Here is a 12,853-nt window from a genome sequence, read left to right on the forward strand (position 1 = left end):
CAAAGAGCAGAACCCAGGGGACCCCCAGGCTGTCCCTGCGCTCTGTGCCGCAGGACAGCTGCGCGCACGGCCGCCGGTCACGTGCCGGCGTTGGGTCGGCAGCCAGCTCTTCCCGCGGTGCGGCCGCTCCTTCCACCCACCGACCTCGGGCAGACGGTGCCCATCGTGGCGGACCCCGCGGGCCGAGCCCCCCAGCACCGCGCGGACACGCTGTAGTGTGAGCGCGGCGCGGGGTGCAGGGGAGAGCCCCGCTCGGCTCGGCCAGAAGTTCCTCGGTTTTGCTGAAAGGCTGAAGAATGTCTTCCGCTAACCACATCCAGATGTGCCTGCCTAGCAGCTCGCTGCCGGGACGGTACCGAGGGGACGCGGGATCCGCGCTATCAAATGGGATGTAAGTAGACATTACGTGCGTTCCCTCGGGGCAGAGCCGCGCCGCGAGCGGTGGGAGTTCTCCCGCTTCCTCGTTGCCGCGCACCCCTCTGCCAGCGCTTCCCTCTGCACTGTGGCTCCTGAGACGTGTCTGCCCGCGGAGCCCCAGGTTGCCATCGCAGCCTCCGGACGCACAGCCCTCGCCCCTCGTGCGCTGTGCTTTGCTCTCCATAGGGCGCTCTTTGCGTGTCTTCGGTTGCTGTCACAGCACAAAGTTTGGGGCTTCTTTTAGAGAACGGCTGCCGGGGTTTCTCCACGGCCACAGCGCAATGTACGGAAAAATTGCTTCCGTCCTGCGAGAGGACGGGAATCTCTCCTTGGGCTCTCATGGCTGTGCGCTGAGAGGGAAACGTGGGAAATTGGAAGAGAAAGAGCAGAATGAGGCAGGAAGTTGCTGAGCACGACTTGCAGGAACTTTCGGCCGCTCTGAGACGCTCATGCCGTCCTGTCAGCCTGTTTGTGGAGCTGCCTCTCACAGTGGTGACCAGGTGTGACAGGACAGCCACACCAACGCCGTGTAACTGCCGTCTCCTCACACCCCACCAGGCCAGGCCAGGCTGCAGGAGGCTGTCATGCAACAGGAGCGGCCAGATAGGAGCCGATGGAGCCCCACGTTGCAGCACTGGGCAAGCTGGGAGAGAAATAGGGGCTCCTGCCCCATAGCAGTGGGGATGCTGTCTGCTCACGGGCAGAGCCTGTGGTACCGGGTGGCCTCACACTGCCTTCACTTGGCTCCAGCTCCCAACCCCTGGGAGAGCTCTGCTGAGACATCCAGCTAATTAAACCTGCTTTCACTTTGTTTAGGGAGTTCAGAATGGAGCGAGACTGGCTTTTTTTATGGTTAGGCAGCATAGGGACTGTTTTTCTTACTTGTTTTTTGTAGGGCTTTGCACTAAGCAATGTGCCAAAGGGCGTCTCTTTGTTTCAGCCTGCCCTGTGTTCTGGGCAAGATGCTCAGATCGCTCAGCACCACTGTTAATTCTAGAGCTACAAATGGGACTCTCCGCAGCTATCCTGCAGCACACACACACACAACTTGTTTGGCACCAAGGCTGCTAACAGCATTCACTTTGATGATTTCTTTTTTTTTTTTTGCACCAAACCAAATCAAAGAAACAAGAACAAAAAAAAGTAATGCCAGAACTAGAGCTTGTTACATGACAGCCAAACAACAAATAAAGTGGGCATCTTCTCCTGGTCAGATGCACAGAACTGTTCTTTTCCCTTTTAAAGGCTACAAAGCCAGCCCAAACCACTAAATGTGAGCAGTTCTGTGCATGCTTTCATGCACTGGGTGCTGATGTTTTCCTGCAGCACCCAACAGAGTTAGACACCCATGGGACACAAAATGAAGTCTTGCATGAGACTTGCACTCAGACCAATCTGCTGTGTTTCAAAGCAACAGGAGGTGCAAGGAGCCCAGGATGCTCCTGGCATCCCCATGGGCTGCCAGAGGCCAGCGTGGCTGTGAGCAGGAGGGGAAGGACTGCAGGAAAGGCAGCATCACCTGGAAGCAGTGCTGTGAATGGGAGCTCTGTTCCTCTGCCCAGCATGGAGTGAGAGCCTGCTCCCAGAGCTGGGCCAAGGGGAGGGGCAGCGCGGGGGGAGAGGCTGAAAGAAGAACAGAAAATCTAATAACCTGCTGTGTCAAGTGAGCTGCTGGTGAAATCCCCACAGCTGCCAAATAGCCCAGAAATTGGGAAATGTCAAGCACTGGGAAGCAGATTTCTTCTGGGGGTCCCAGAGGTCTTCAGCACTTGTAGGACCTGATGTACAGGACGTGATCACCAGGACACGTGGTTTACCAGCACAAGAGCTGGCAAGCATCACTTTGGCAGATGAGGCAGGGTTGAGGAACTAAGGAGCACTGCCTCTTCCCATAGGATTTGTTCTGAGGTTCTCTGGGGGCTGGGATTCCACATCAGAACAGCAGCACCAGGCTGAGAGCAGTGCCACCATAAGCAGGGGGTAAGCGGTGTTGGGTGGCTTTAACATGGGCAGATGTGGCACAGGAACGGTTCCACTGCTGCAGCAGGCAGAGCTGACAAAGGAGATGGAGCAGAGAAGCACAGAGGGTATCACAGCTCTCCTTCTGGAGGCCCACATCACTCCCAGCTGCAGGTTTGCTCACGGTGGACATTGTGCGGTTGCTGTCGGGTTCCTCGAACTGAACTGCTCCTATGTGAGGATGTTCTCTGGTCTTCAGCTGCACACAACGAGAGCTGCTACAAAAGAGCTGGGAGGGGGACAACCCCTGCTGCTGGCAAAGCCCAGCGCTGGGCGCTGTTCCCATCAAACAGGTTTAAGCAACACAAAGCAAAACCAAACAGCTCAAACCTCAAGTGCTGCCTCAAAACACCCCCAGTACCCCAGATTTTCCAGATTCCTCTGAGGACTGCAGAAACTCAGCCCTCAGCACTTCCTTTAGCTCTTTGAAGCAGGTAGGGCATCTCCATCAGCAGCCCGGCCCCTCTCTGGCACAGCCCAAACCTTCCAGCAGAGAGGGAGAAGACCTGGGTGGAAATGCTTGCTGGGCAGCATGCTCTGGGGTTGACCACCTTTATGCTTGGCTGTTCTGGACCCCCTTCCTCCATGTAGCACATCTGCAGCTTGCTTTGCTATCACAGCTGCTTTTCCTGAGGCTGAGCAGGCTGAGTCACCACTCTTCCAGCGCAAAGCAGTGTGCCAGAATCACCACGCCATCATGACTGAGATCCAGGAGCAGTATCCAAAGGCTTTTCCCCACGTGTGAGCAGAAGCGCCAAGTAACGGAGATGTGGCAGCCGCTCCAAGAGAAGAACATTTCCAGGATGAGCCGAAAGCTTCACATCATTCAAGTGAAAATGAAGGGCGAGCAGGTTTTATGTTTTAAATAATCTTTTAAGAGTTTTTTATTGCAGCCTCCCTTGGCTACTTGTCAGAATCTTTCAAATATACAAAAAGCAGGAGCTGGTTCCCCCGGCTCTCCCTACTGCCCCGCCAGCTGTGTGCCCCCAGCCCTCCTGCCCTGCATCTCCACCCCTCCAGCCCCACCTCTGCCAGGACCCTCCTGGTCTGCCCCGAATGACTGCAGCTGGGCTCTCCACTCATCAGGCCTGCAGCATAAGGATGTGCTCAATTGTTTGGCATCACACATCTGCTCACTTTGAAAGCCCTGTAATTGTTATTATTGTTTTTGTCCCCGGTGCCAAGGCGGTGAATAACCCTTTTGGCTTTGGGACATGACAGTCTCTGCCACAGACATCAGCTGCTCTGAACTCAGGGACAGGACAGAGCTGACACCTGTGTGATGACTGAGGGCATTTGTCTCAAAAGAAGGAAATAATTATCACTGACCAGGAAACCCACATCACTCAATCAAGGGATCACTTCGAAGGCTGGTGGTTCTTCTTGAAGACTGGATGTCTGTTCAGCACCAAACTGCTTCAGTTCACCATGAAAATTGCTGTTTCGGATTCTTTTCTTACAATAAATGAAAACACAGAAGAAAATCTGGGCTATCAGCCCAGGCTTAAAACAATTCAGGGTTTTTATTGGCTTCTTTTGTGGATCCTTTTTGCCAGATTCGGAGATGCTGGCAGGATAAATCTGTAAGTCATGGAAATCATGAGTTCCATTATTTCATTCCAAACCGTAGCTGACAAAATTAAACATGGGAAAGAGCCAGGACTTTTATCCAGCTCCCTAATTACCATCTGGAGCCTGACAGCTGAAATAAGATCAAACTTTTGTATAGAACGAGGGAAAAAAATTGCTATCAAGATGAGGAAAAAGATGAGTGGAGACACCCAAGCGGTCAGGATCCATCCTGCCCAGAGCTGCGCGTGTCCTGCTCACTCTGGAGTGCCGTGATGGCATACCCTGCTGAGCACAAGTCATGCTAGTTTGGGAGAGCTGAGAGAAAATGATTTTAAATCTACCTGGGACACAAAGAGCCTTAGTGGGGCATAAGCAAACCACTTGTGAAAGTAATGCTAGGAGAAGAGTGGGGGCAGTGCAGAGGTTAGTGTATATGTTGGAGCTGTGCGTGGGGAAAACATAACTGGTGCCATGGGATGACAAACTGCTCTTTGCTGCAAGAGTAACTTGGAGATGGGGTCAAGTAGCAATGAAAAAATGTTCAAATGAAGAGGTCCAAGAAACCTGCATCTAACAACTGTAATGGAGGTAGCCAAGAAATTAACTTGCCTTTTTCATTTTGACTAGATCCCTGGGAGTAACACTGTTATTACTGTTACTGTTATAATTACAGGCTTGTTCATCTCATCTCATTGTGAGCTTTAAAAAGGTTATCTTATGGCCAACCCAAAATTCACAGCTAGCATCAGCACATGATACAACCTATGACAGTGAGAAAGGACTTGCTGAAAAAGGATGTACTGAGCTAAAGGGAATCCTGGCTGAGGCCAGAATCCAGCCAAGAAGCAGTGCTCTCGCAAACAGCCAGCTGAACTTCACCTAGTTCAAAGATGATAACAGAAAACTGTAATATATTCAAAAGTATCTTTTACTAACATGGCACAGGCAAGATGTGTAGTCACATATGTGTGAGGCTACCAACAGCTCTTCCCCTGAGCCAGATTCACCTCCTGCTTTCCACCTTCTTCTAACTCCCTTTTTCTCCTTGCAGCTGAAGGACTGATCGAATGAGACAGAAGATCCCTGGGAAGAGCGTAAGTAGGGAATCAAATCTTGTATAGCACAGGGCAGCTTCATCTCTCATGTGCAAATGAAGCATTCCTAATACCAGTCTCTGCTGAGCTACTGTGCACTGGGATTTATCTGCATGCTTCTCACTTACCAGTTAGGAGCAAGTTGGCAGAGGCAGCATGGCCCTTCCAACCTTAATAATGGAAGTTATTCTGAATAGCTTAATATTTTATAAAGAGTACGGGCGGTAAAAAGACCCCATGTGCATTCAAGAGCGTGCCTAATGCATTCCTTCTGAAGGCACAGATCATAGCTGGTTCAGGAGAGCTCACTTTGCGTTCAGGGGAGAACTCCAGTGATGGCCCAACCAGACACACTGCTGCAGAACATCTGCCCATCTGCCAAGGGACCACGGCAGAAGAAATTAAGTCTAAAGACATCTGAAAGTATGGTGTTGTCCATTATTCTCCACCTTCCTCCCTAAGTGGAGAAGTGCCTGAAATGGTATAAAGTGCTCAGCAGAGAGGGAGGGGGGAGGGGAAGGGCTGGTTTCATGCTGTATTTCAGGGTATTGGGGATGACTTCTCGGTGTCTGAACACCTACCCAAGTCACAGCCACGGCACCGAGATCTGTGTTAGGTCTGTGACCTGTGTGCCTTTCAGTGAGTTCATTAACACGTCCTGGTGTTTGCATAAGTAAAATGAACTTGCAGGCTGGTTTTGTAAATCCTCATTGCTGACGTGCCACACATTTATTTACAGATGGACGTTTGTGCCAGACAGCTCAGCCACAGCTTTTAGCAGCCCCAGGAAAACCACAGGGACAATGAGAGTTCATCTCAAGGGAGATGCGATCTGTACCCTTTTCCTGGTGGTAGCACTTTGCTCGGTGCTCTACACCCAGCTGGAGTATTTAGCCCCCAAAGGGGGCAAGGAGCTGACACAGAAGAAGCCTTCAGTAACACAGAGAATATTCTCTGACCCCAGAGCACCTTGGAGACCCACACTGACTGAGGCAACAGTACCCAGACCCCCGTTAATTCCTATCACTAGACGAACAGAAGTGGCTAATGGCAGGGTCCAAACTGCAAATCCAGCCCCATCAACTGATTCTGCCTTCAATTTCAAGCGTTACCTCCTAAACAAGGACAACAGGAACTTCAACCTCCTCATTAACCAGCCCAAGAAATGCAGGAGAACACCTGGAGGCCCCTTTCTGCTCATTGCTATCAAATCAGTAGTTGAAGACTTTGACAGACGGGAGATTGTCCGGAAAACCTGGGGCAGGGAGGGTTTGGTGAATGGGGAGCAGATTCAGAGAGTGTTCCTCCTGGGGACACCAAAGAATAGGACATCTCTGGCAACGTGGAAGACCCTGATGCAGCAGGAGAGTCAGGCGTACCGGGACATTTTACTCTGGGATTTCATGGACACTTTCTTCAACCTGACCCTGAAGGAGATCCACTTCCTGAACTGGGCTGCTGAATTCTGCCACAATGTGAAATTCATTTTTAAAGGTGATGCTGATGTTTTTGTCAACATCGAGAACATTGTTGACTTCCTTGAGAGACACAACCCCGCCGAGGACCTCTTCGTTGGGGACATCATCTACAATGCCCGTCCCATCCGCACCCGGAAGAGCAAATACTACATTCCAGAGACCATGTATGGCCTCAGCATCTACCCAGCCTATGCAGGAGGAGGAGGTTTCCTGCTGTCCAGCTGCACTATGCAGAAGCTGTCCAGGGCTTGTGGAGAGGTAGAACTCTTCCCCATCGATGATGTTTTTCTGGGCATGTGCTTACAGAGAATCAGCCTCAAACCCATTTTGCATGAAGGATTCAAGACCTTTGGTATTGTCAAGCCTTCTGCAGCCCCACACCTACAGACATTTGACCCCTGTTTTTACAAGGACCTGATGGTAGTTCACAGTCTGAAAGTTGCTGAGATCTGGCTCATGTGGAACCTGCTCCACAGCCCAAGGCTCTCCTGTACTCAGAAGAGGCAAGTGAAGAAGCCTTTCCAGTGGAAAAGGAAAGCACAAATTGCAACACAGACATCACTCCTCAGTTAATGCAGGCAGACTGGCAGCAGAAGAGTGGCAAACCAGCTGAGAAAGGGAACCTGGAGGGCTTGCAACCAAATGAACAGATTTTAGGAGTATCTTAGTAAATAGGCTGCACAAGACAACAAACTATGGCAGGAATTTGCCAGAATTTCACATTTGCTCACACACACCATGCTCCATTAATGTGTCCAAACAATCATAATGATATGTTTAATTTATTATTATTTATTAGAATTACAGTAGTGCTTAGGAGATCAGTGTGCACAGACATTGCAAAATGCAATCCTCAGAGATTTTTCAGCATTGTTAGAGATGTGCAAAATGGAAGGAGGATGAGGGAAAGAGATGAAGCCAAGGAGCACAGAGATCATTGTCAGCTTGTTACCTTGATTAGGGCTGGAGTTATTCAGACTCAGTGAGAAACACAACCAAACTACATGGTTAACTAGAGTTAAGGAAATCAGCTGTCCTCAGTGGGTGCTCAGATGAAATGATCACTGCCTGATTGGCTTTCTGTAAGCCCCAGACAAGAACAGCTATTGAGTTGATGCAGACAGCATGGACTAGAAGAAAATAAGCTTGGGGTGACAAGGCCAGTTGAGCAGAAGACAGGTGGGTAAATGACTGGGAAGGGATGGATTTATGAAGCATTCTTCATAGCAACATGAGTTCAAATTCATGCTCCACTGACACTGTCAGGACTCAGAGGACCATCTTTTGGCACTTTAGGGAGATCAGACTTTCTACACTGTGCTGGCTGGCACTCTGTGAAAACTCATAGCTTTCCAGCAGCACCCAATCTTTCTCTTACTGTCTAATGCAGATCTTCAGAAGGATTGCATCTGGAGAGATCCTTTTGCTTGTGAGGATGAAAACACACAGAGCTGCTGCTTGCATCACTTTTGAGAGTTTCTTCAAACCAAAGGAAATCTTGTCAATGAACTGGGCTGGCTTCTCTGGACCTTAGTGCTCTTCCTGGCATAATGTCAACTGCAAAGAGCAGCCAGGACTTTCAGCATTGCTGTGGGTGTCATGTGAAGGAAGAAAGCAGTCTTCAGACAAAAGGGCTTCAGAATAAAAGCCCTTCTAAACTTTGGGGAGAAAAAACCCACCAGTATTCTTTCTGTTGGTAAAGGACTTTCCATGTTTCAGTTAATCTATAAGTTCATAAGTATTTTAAATATCAGACAAGAACACTAGGCTGCTTAGCCTTTCAAGGAACAGTCAGTAGTTCAAAGTAATTTGTTTTTCTAGCAGCAGATTACCATAAAAGAACATCCCTTCCTTGGATATCATCTCTCAGAACCGAGGTTAAAAATCTGGATTCCCCTCTGAAGCTGTATTTGCTAATCCTTTCGTAATTTCTTATCCCTCAACAACCTCCCACCCCCCCCCATCCCTCAGAGAACCCCAGATGCCATCCCCCACCAGGAGGGCAGATCCACGCAGCCTCAGAGGAAATGGCAGACAGTTGTAAATCTCTGGGCTTTAATTTCTCAGAGCCTGCAGTACAGATGCATTCAGACCTGGGCACATCCTTCCTCCCATCTGGCTGTAGGCTGACTTCATTCTTCTGTCAGCTGGGCACACTATGAAGGAAAACACACTGGTCGTACCTATCGATATTTGTAATGTCTTACATGTTACCTTCATCTTCAGAGTTCAAGCCTTACAATAATGTATTTCCAGGGAAAGGTTGTCTGTGTAGGAATCAAAGGGCCATAAGCAGAATATGGGTATTTTCAGGAAAGATCGCGAAATACAGAATTCTCACATGAGCTGCACAAGGAGTAATATGTGGGAATGAGCCAGAGCTTCACTTGTGGGAGAATGCCAGCTGTACCCATCTGCTACCACATGCGATATGTACGGAATTAGGAGTTTGTAGAGAAACGCGTTACCTGTGGTTAGTTTACGGCCTGGGAAATTCCTTATAGCATGATTAAAGGACAGGATGCAGGCATGCCTCCAATTGTCAGAGTGAGTCTATTGAGTACATCTCCACATGCACACAACCAACACCACATGTCTTTTGCATTTTGCAATGTGAAAACACAGTATTCATTGTTTTGGACAACTTGGTAAGTCTTTCCTTATGCTGGACTTCACTTAATGGTAACAGTAGAAAAATAAACACAGCTTACCACGTGACTACAAAGCAGCTAGTCAGGTTCAGCAGTCCTTATTAAGATCTTCCTTTTGAGCTCGGAGATGCAGTAATGTTTGACTCCTTCCTCTGTAATGTCTTCAGATCCACAGCATGCACACAGCACAGCACCAGTGAGCACATTTTGTCCCAGATCGAAGCAGCAGTTTAACACAGCACTTCAGTGGCTGGCAGCCCTGCCCAGGGCAAGGGGGCTGGAACTCCATGACATCCAAGTTCCCTTCCAACCCCTCCCATTCTGCAATTCTGTGAGCCACCTGTGCTGGCACACACCTGGTGGCTGGCAGAAACAGACCTAGGGCAGGCTGCTCACTGCTCTGCCTCTGTCTGTAGAACAGCTCATGTCTTTGTCCAATGAACATAAATCTAATGTTATTGACAAAAGGTACATCTGCTTCTGTTTGCCAGTCTTTGCTGCAAGGCCCATTTAACCCAGTTTAAAAGTTTCCATTTGCTTCTGCAGTGAAGCTGGAAGTTTACAGACCCCAAATGCCAGCATAAGTAATGCGTTGAGGAAATACCAGAGGGCAGAGCTGTACCTACTGCAGTTTATTAAACTCTGCTTACTGTCACTGCAGGCAAAAAGCCTTCGACTAGAGAGCTTCTCTTTTAGAAAGCCCTAAAATTCTAGGTGTGTATGAGAATGAGGAGGAAAGATCCTCTGCTGACCTCCTTTTGAAGAGAGCTCCTAGGTGTGGATCCTCAGCTCTGAATGCTCCGGTGGAGCTTGTTAGGGAAATGCAGAGCATGCAGAAGATTGATCTGTCCCTGTAAGATAGTTATCTTTCTTGTAGGCAGAGATTGCAAGTTGCATAAAAAGAACATTGCTGTGTGCATCAGGAAGGGAAAACTGGGATACTTACAGCAACTATAGTGCTAAAAATAGACTAGACAGGCTCAAGGAGGAATCACGTTTAAAATCTTACACTTGGCCCAATTTTTTTTTTTTTTTTTTATCAGTGTTGATCACAGGGGGATACTGAAATGCTGCTCTGAAATGAAGCTGTTACCTCAGGTGCTCAGACACAAACCTCAGTACCTAATTTCAGATGCAACAATAGAACCAACTATGCATTTTCTATGAAGAGCCTGACTTTCCATACAAACCTTCTTGCCTGCAAGGAGAGCACAAAGACCCATTAACTCCTACATTAAGTGCATGAAAAGCAGGCAGTGGTCATTCTGCTTTACCCCTCTAGGCACAGCAAAATTTGCAGAATAAACATAGATCTCATCAACTCGAGTTCTGCAAGGCCTCCTGACACCTCCCAGAAACCCAAAACGGTCCATTTCAGAAGGAAATTTGGGCAGGTTTATGAAGTGGCTAATCCATTGCACCAGGTGGGGCTTCATGTAAAGCCTTGCTTGGCAGTTCCGTTCATTACCATAACCCATAATGAAAAAAGAAAACAAAAAAGTTCTCTATGGGCACCACCAGTAGCAATCAAAGCAGGCAGACTCCCTCGGGGCAGACAAATATCTGAAGCTAACACACCACAGTAGGTTTTATTGAAACCTAGAGACCCACACACAGTCATTTTTTTCCTACTGTACATAAGCAGCCAGATTTGGTCATTATAAGGAGCAAATCTGGCTTGAGCCTCACATTCAGCACCTCTGAACGCATCTCCGAAGGCATAAACTGGTAGGGAATGCCAAGATCTGTCATTAGGTCAGGCCACTGCTTAGACACCATAAAAAAGAAAGCCAAGGACATCTCTGAAGCAATGGAGTGTTAAAATACTATGCTTCCTGTTTGCAGCTTAATTATTCATCTTCTTGCAGCGGGTTCTCAGAAGCTAAGCCCAAATGCAATATCAAGCAGCAAAACAAAATAATCAAACATCTCAGAGCTAAGTGCTAAATGTGAGATCCAAGAACACTGTCCAGAGAGCACTGAGACCTGCAGGCTCAGGAGGTGAAGAACGTCCATCTGAAGAACTGCTGCACCCTTGGGTTGTATCTTCCAGATGGAGCTGCAGGTCTCGGCAGCCCTGAAAATCAGCCCCATGCATTTCCCTAAGGATGCTGCTAATCCCACTGAAATTGGTCAAAACCAGTGAACTTCCAAATTCAGTCTCCCATGATTTTTTCAGCCTTACAGAAAACTGAACTGAGGAATGAGAGGGAAAACTAAAACCCAAAGCACGAGTGCATTTTAGTCCCTCCAAGGGCTGAAGCAGCTCCCCACCAGCACTGGCCATCCCAAGGCTCTCCTGCAGCTCACCCAAAACAGCTAAGGAGAAGAGGGAACTAAGTGATTCAAGCTGCTTTGATTATTTACTTGATGGGAACGCATGATTTGTAGTCATGATGGGGTTGGTTTTTTGGTGTGCGTGTGAGACTGGTATTAAAAATACTCTCCAATGGGTGTTAATAATAGAATTAAAGGTTAAGCATTAGCAGGAACCTGTGACATAGGTCTGAAATGTTAAGACACTTAAAACCTGCTTCCAAGACTGCAATACATGTACTTCAAAACGACTGAGCTAATAGCATTTACAGGGGAATGAATTAGGGGATGGAAAAGGTTGCGTTAAAAGCATTCAAGTCTGGCTCCATACTTCCTTAACTCTTGATGCTATTTTATGTTCAAGAGTTCCATTTTCAGAAAGCTTCATTTTCATTTGCCTCTTATTTTGCTTCACCCTTGCCTTACCTCTGGAACATTCTGGGCCATACCTTGCATGAAAAGCACAAAGCAGAGCTGGCTTGAACGCTGCCAGGGATGGCGACTCCACCACCTCCCTGGGCAGCCATTCCGATGCCTGACCACTCTCTGAGAGAAAAAGTTCTTATGTCCAACCTAAACCTCCTCTGGTACAACTTGCGGCCATTTCCTCAGATCCTGTTTGTTGCTTGGGAAAAGAGGCCAAACCCCTCCTCATCCTCCTCAACCTCCCTTCAGGAAGTTGTAGAGTGCAGTGAGATCTCCCCTGAGCCTCCTCTTCTCCAGACTGAACAATCCCAGCTCCCTCAGCCCCTTCTCATAAGACTTGTGCTCCAGACCCCTCACCAGTTTCGTTGCCCTTCTCTGGACACGTTCCAGGGCCTCAACATCTCTCCTGTAGTGAGGGGCCCAACACTGAACACAGTACTTGAGGTGCGGCCTCACCAGTGCTGAGTACAGGGGATGATGACCTCCCTGCTCCTGCTGGCCACACTATTCCTAATGCAGGCCAGGATGCCGTTGGCCCTCTTGGCCACCTGGGCACACTGCTGGCTCATTTTAAGAATCAGTTAAGAATTAGAAGCGCGACAGTTCCTGACAACAGAAGACTCTGTTTTCTTGTCAGAAACTGTTTTTGGGAGCATAGGGTGCTGGTGATATCCAGTGGCACTGCTTGCAACACCCCCTGGAGATCAGCAACTGCCTGCAGGCCTATGGGCATGGGAAGGAAGCTCAGTTTCATCTCCAGACAGAAGGGCTCCAAGATCAGCTTTGTTAACCACAAACAAGTGAAACACTGTGGAAAACACTGCAATGTTCAAAGCCCAGCAGACAAACGTGTGCATGCGCTCTCACCTCCAGGCTCTAT

At 48.5% G+C, this 12,853-nt stretch overlaps 1 protein-coding gene and 1 long non-coding RNA gene across 2 annotated transcripts; one reads left to right on the forward strand and one right to left on the reverse strand.

Moving 5' to 3' along the window:
- The first annotated feature begins 69 nt into the window (after positions 1-69).
- B3GNT9 (UDP-GlcNAc:betaGal beta-1,3-N-acetylglucosaminyltransferase 9) lies at positions 70-9,114 on the forward strand. The gene is made up of 3 exons (XM_010717930.3): positions 70-391; positions 5,060-5,102; positions 5,842-9,114. Exon 3 carries the CDS (start codon positions 5,906-5,908, stop codon positions 7,151-7,153), a length of 1,248 nt encoding a protein of 415 aa, XP_010716232.1. The 5' UTR covers positions 70-391; positions 5,060-5,102; positions 5,842-5,905; the 3' UTR covers positions 7,154-9,114.
- LOC109369813 lies at positions 8,610-10,172 on the reverse strand. Its single transcript, XR_004161202.1, has 3 exons — positions 9,984-10,172; positions 9,292-9,392; positions 8,610-8,736 (listed from the first exon to the last, which is right to left on the reverse strand). It is a non-coding gene; the product is annotated as an uncharacterized LOC109369813 (long non-coding RNA).
- Positions 10,173-12,853: the final 2,681 nt, after the last annotated feature.

Source organism: Meleagris gallopavo, chromosome 13 (genome assembly GCF_000146605.3).
Source record: "Meleagris gallopavo isolate NT-WF06-2002-E0010 breed Aviagen turkey brand Nicholas breeding stock chromosome 13, Turkey_5.1, whole genome shotgun sequence".
Lineage (NCBI taxonomy): Eukaryota > Metazoa > Chordata > Aves > Galliformes > Phasianidae > Meleagris > Meleagris gallopavo.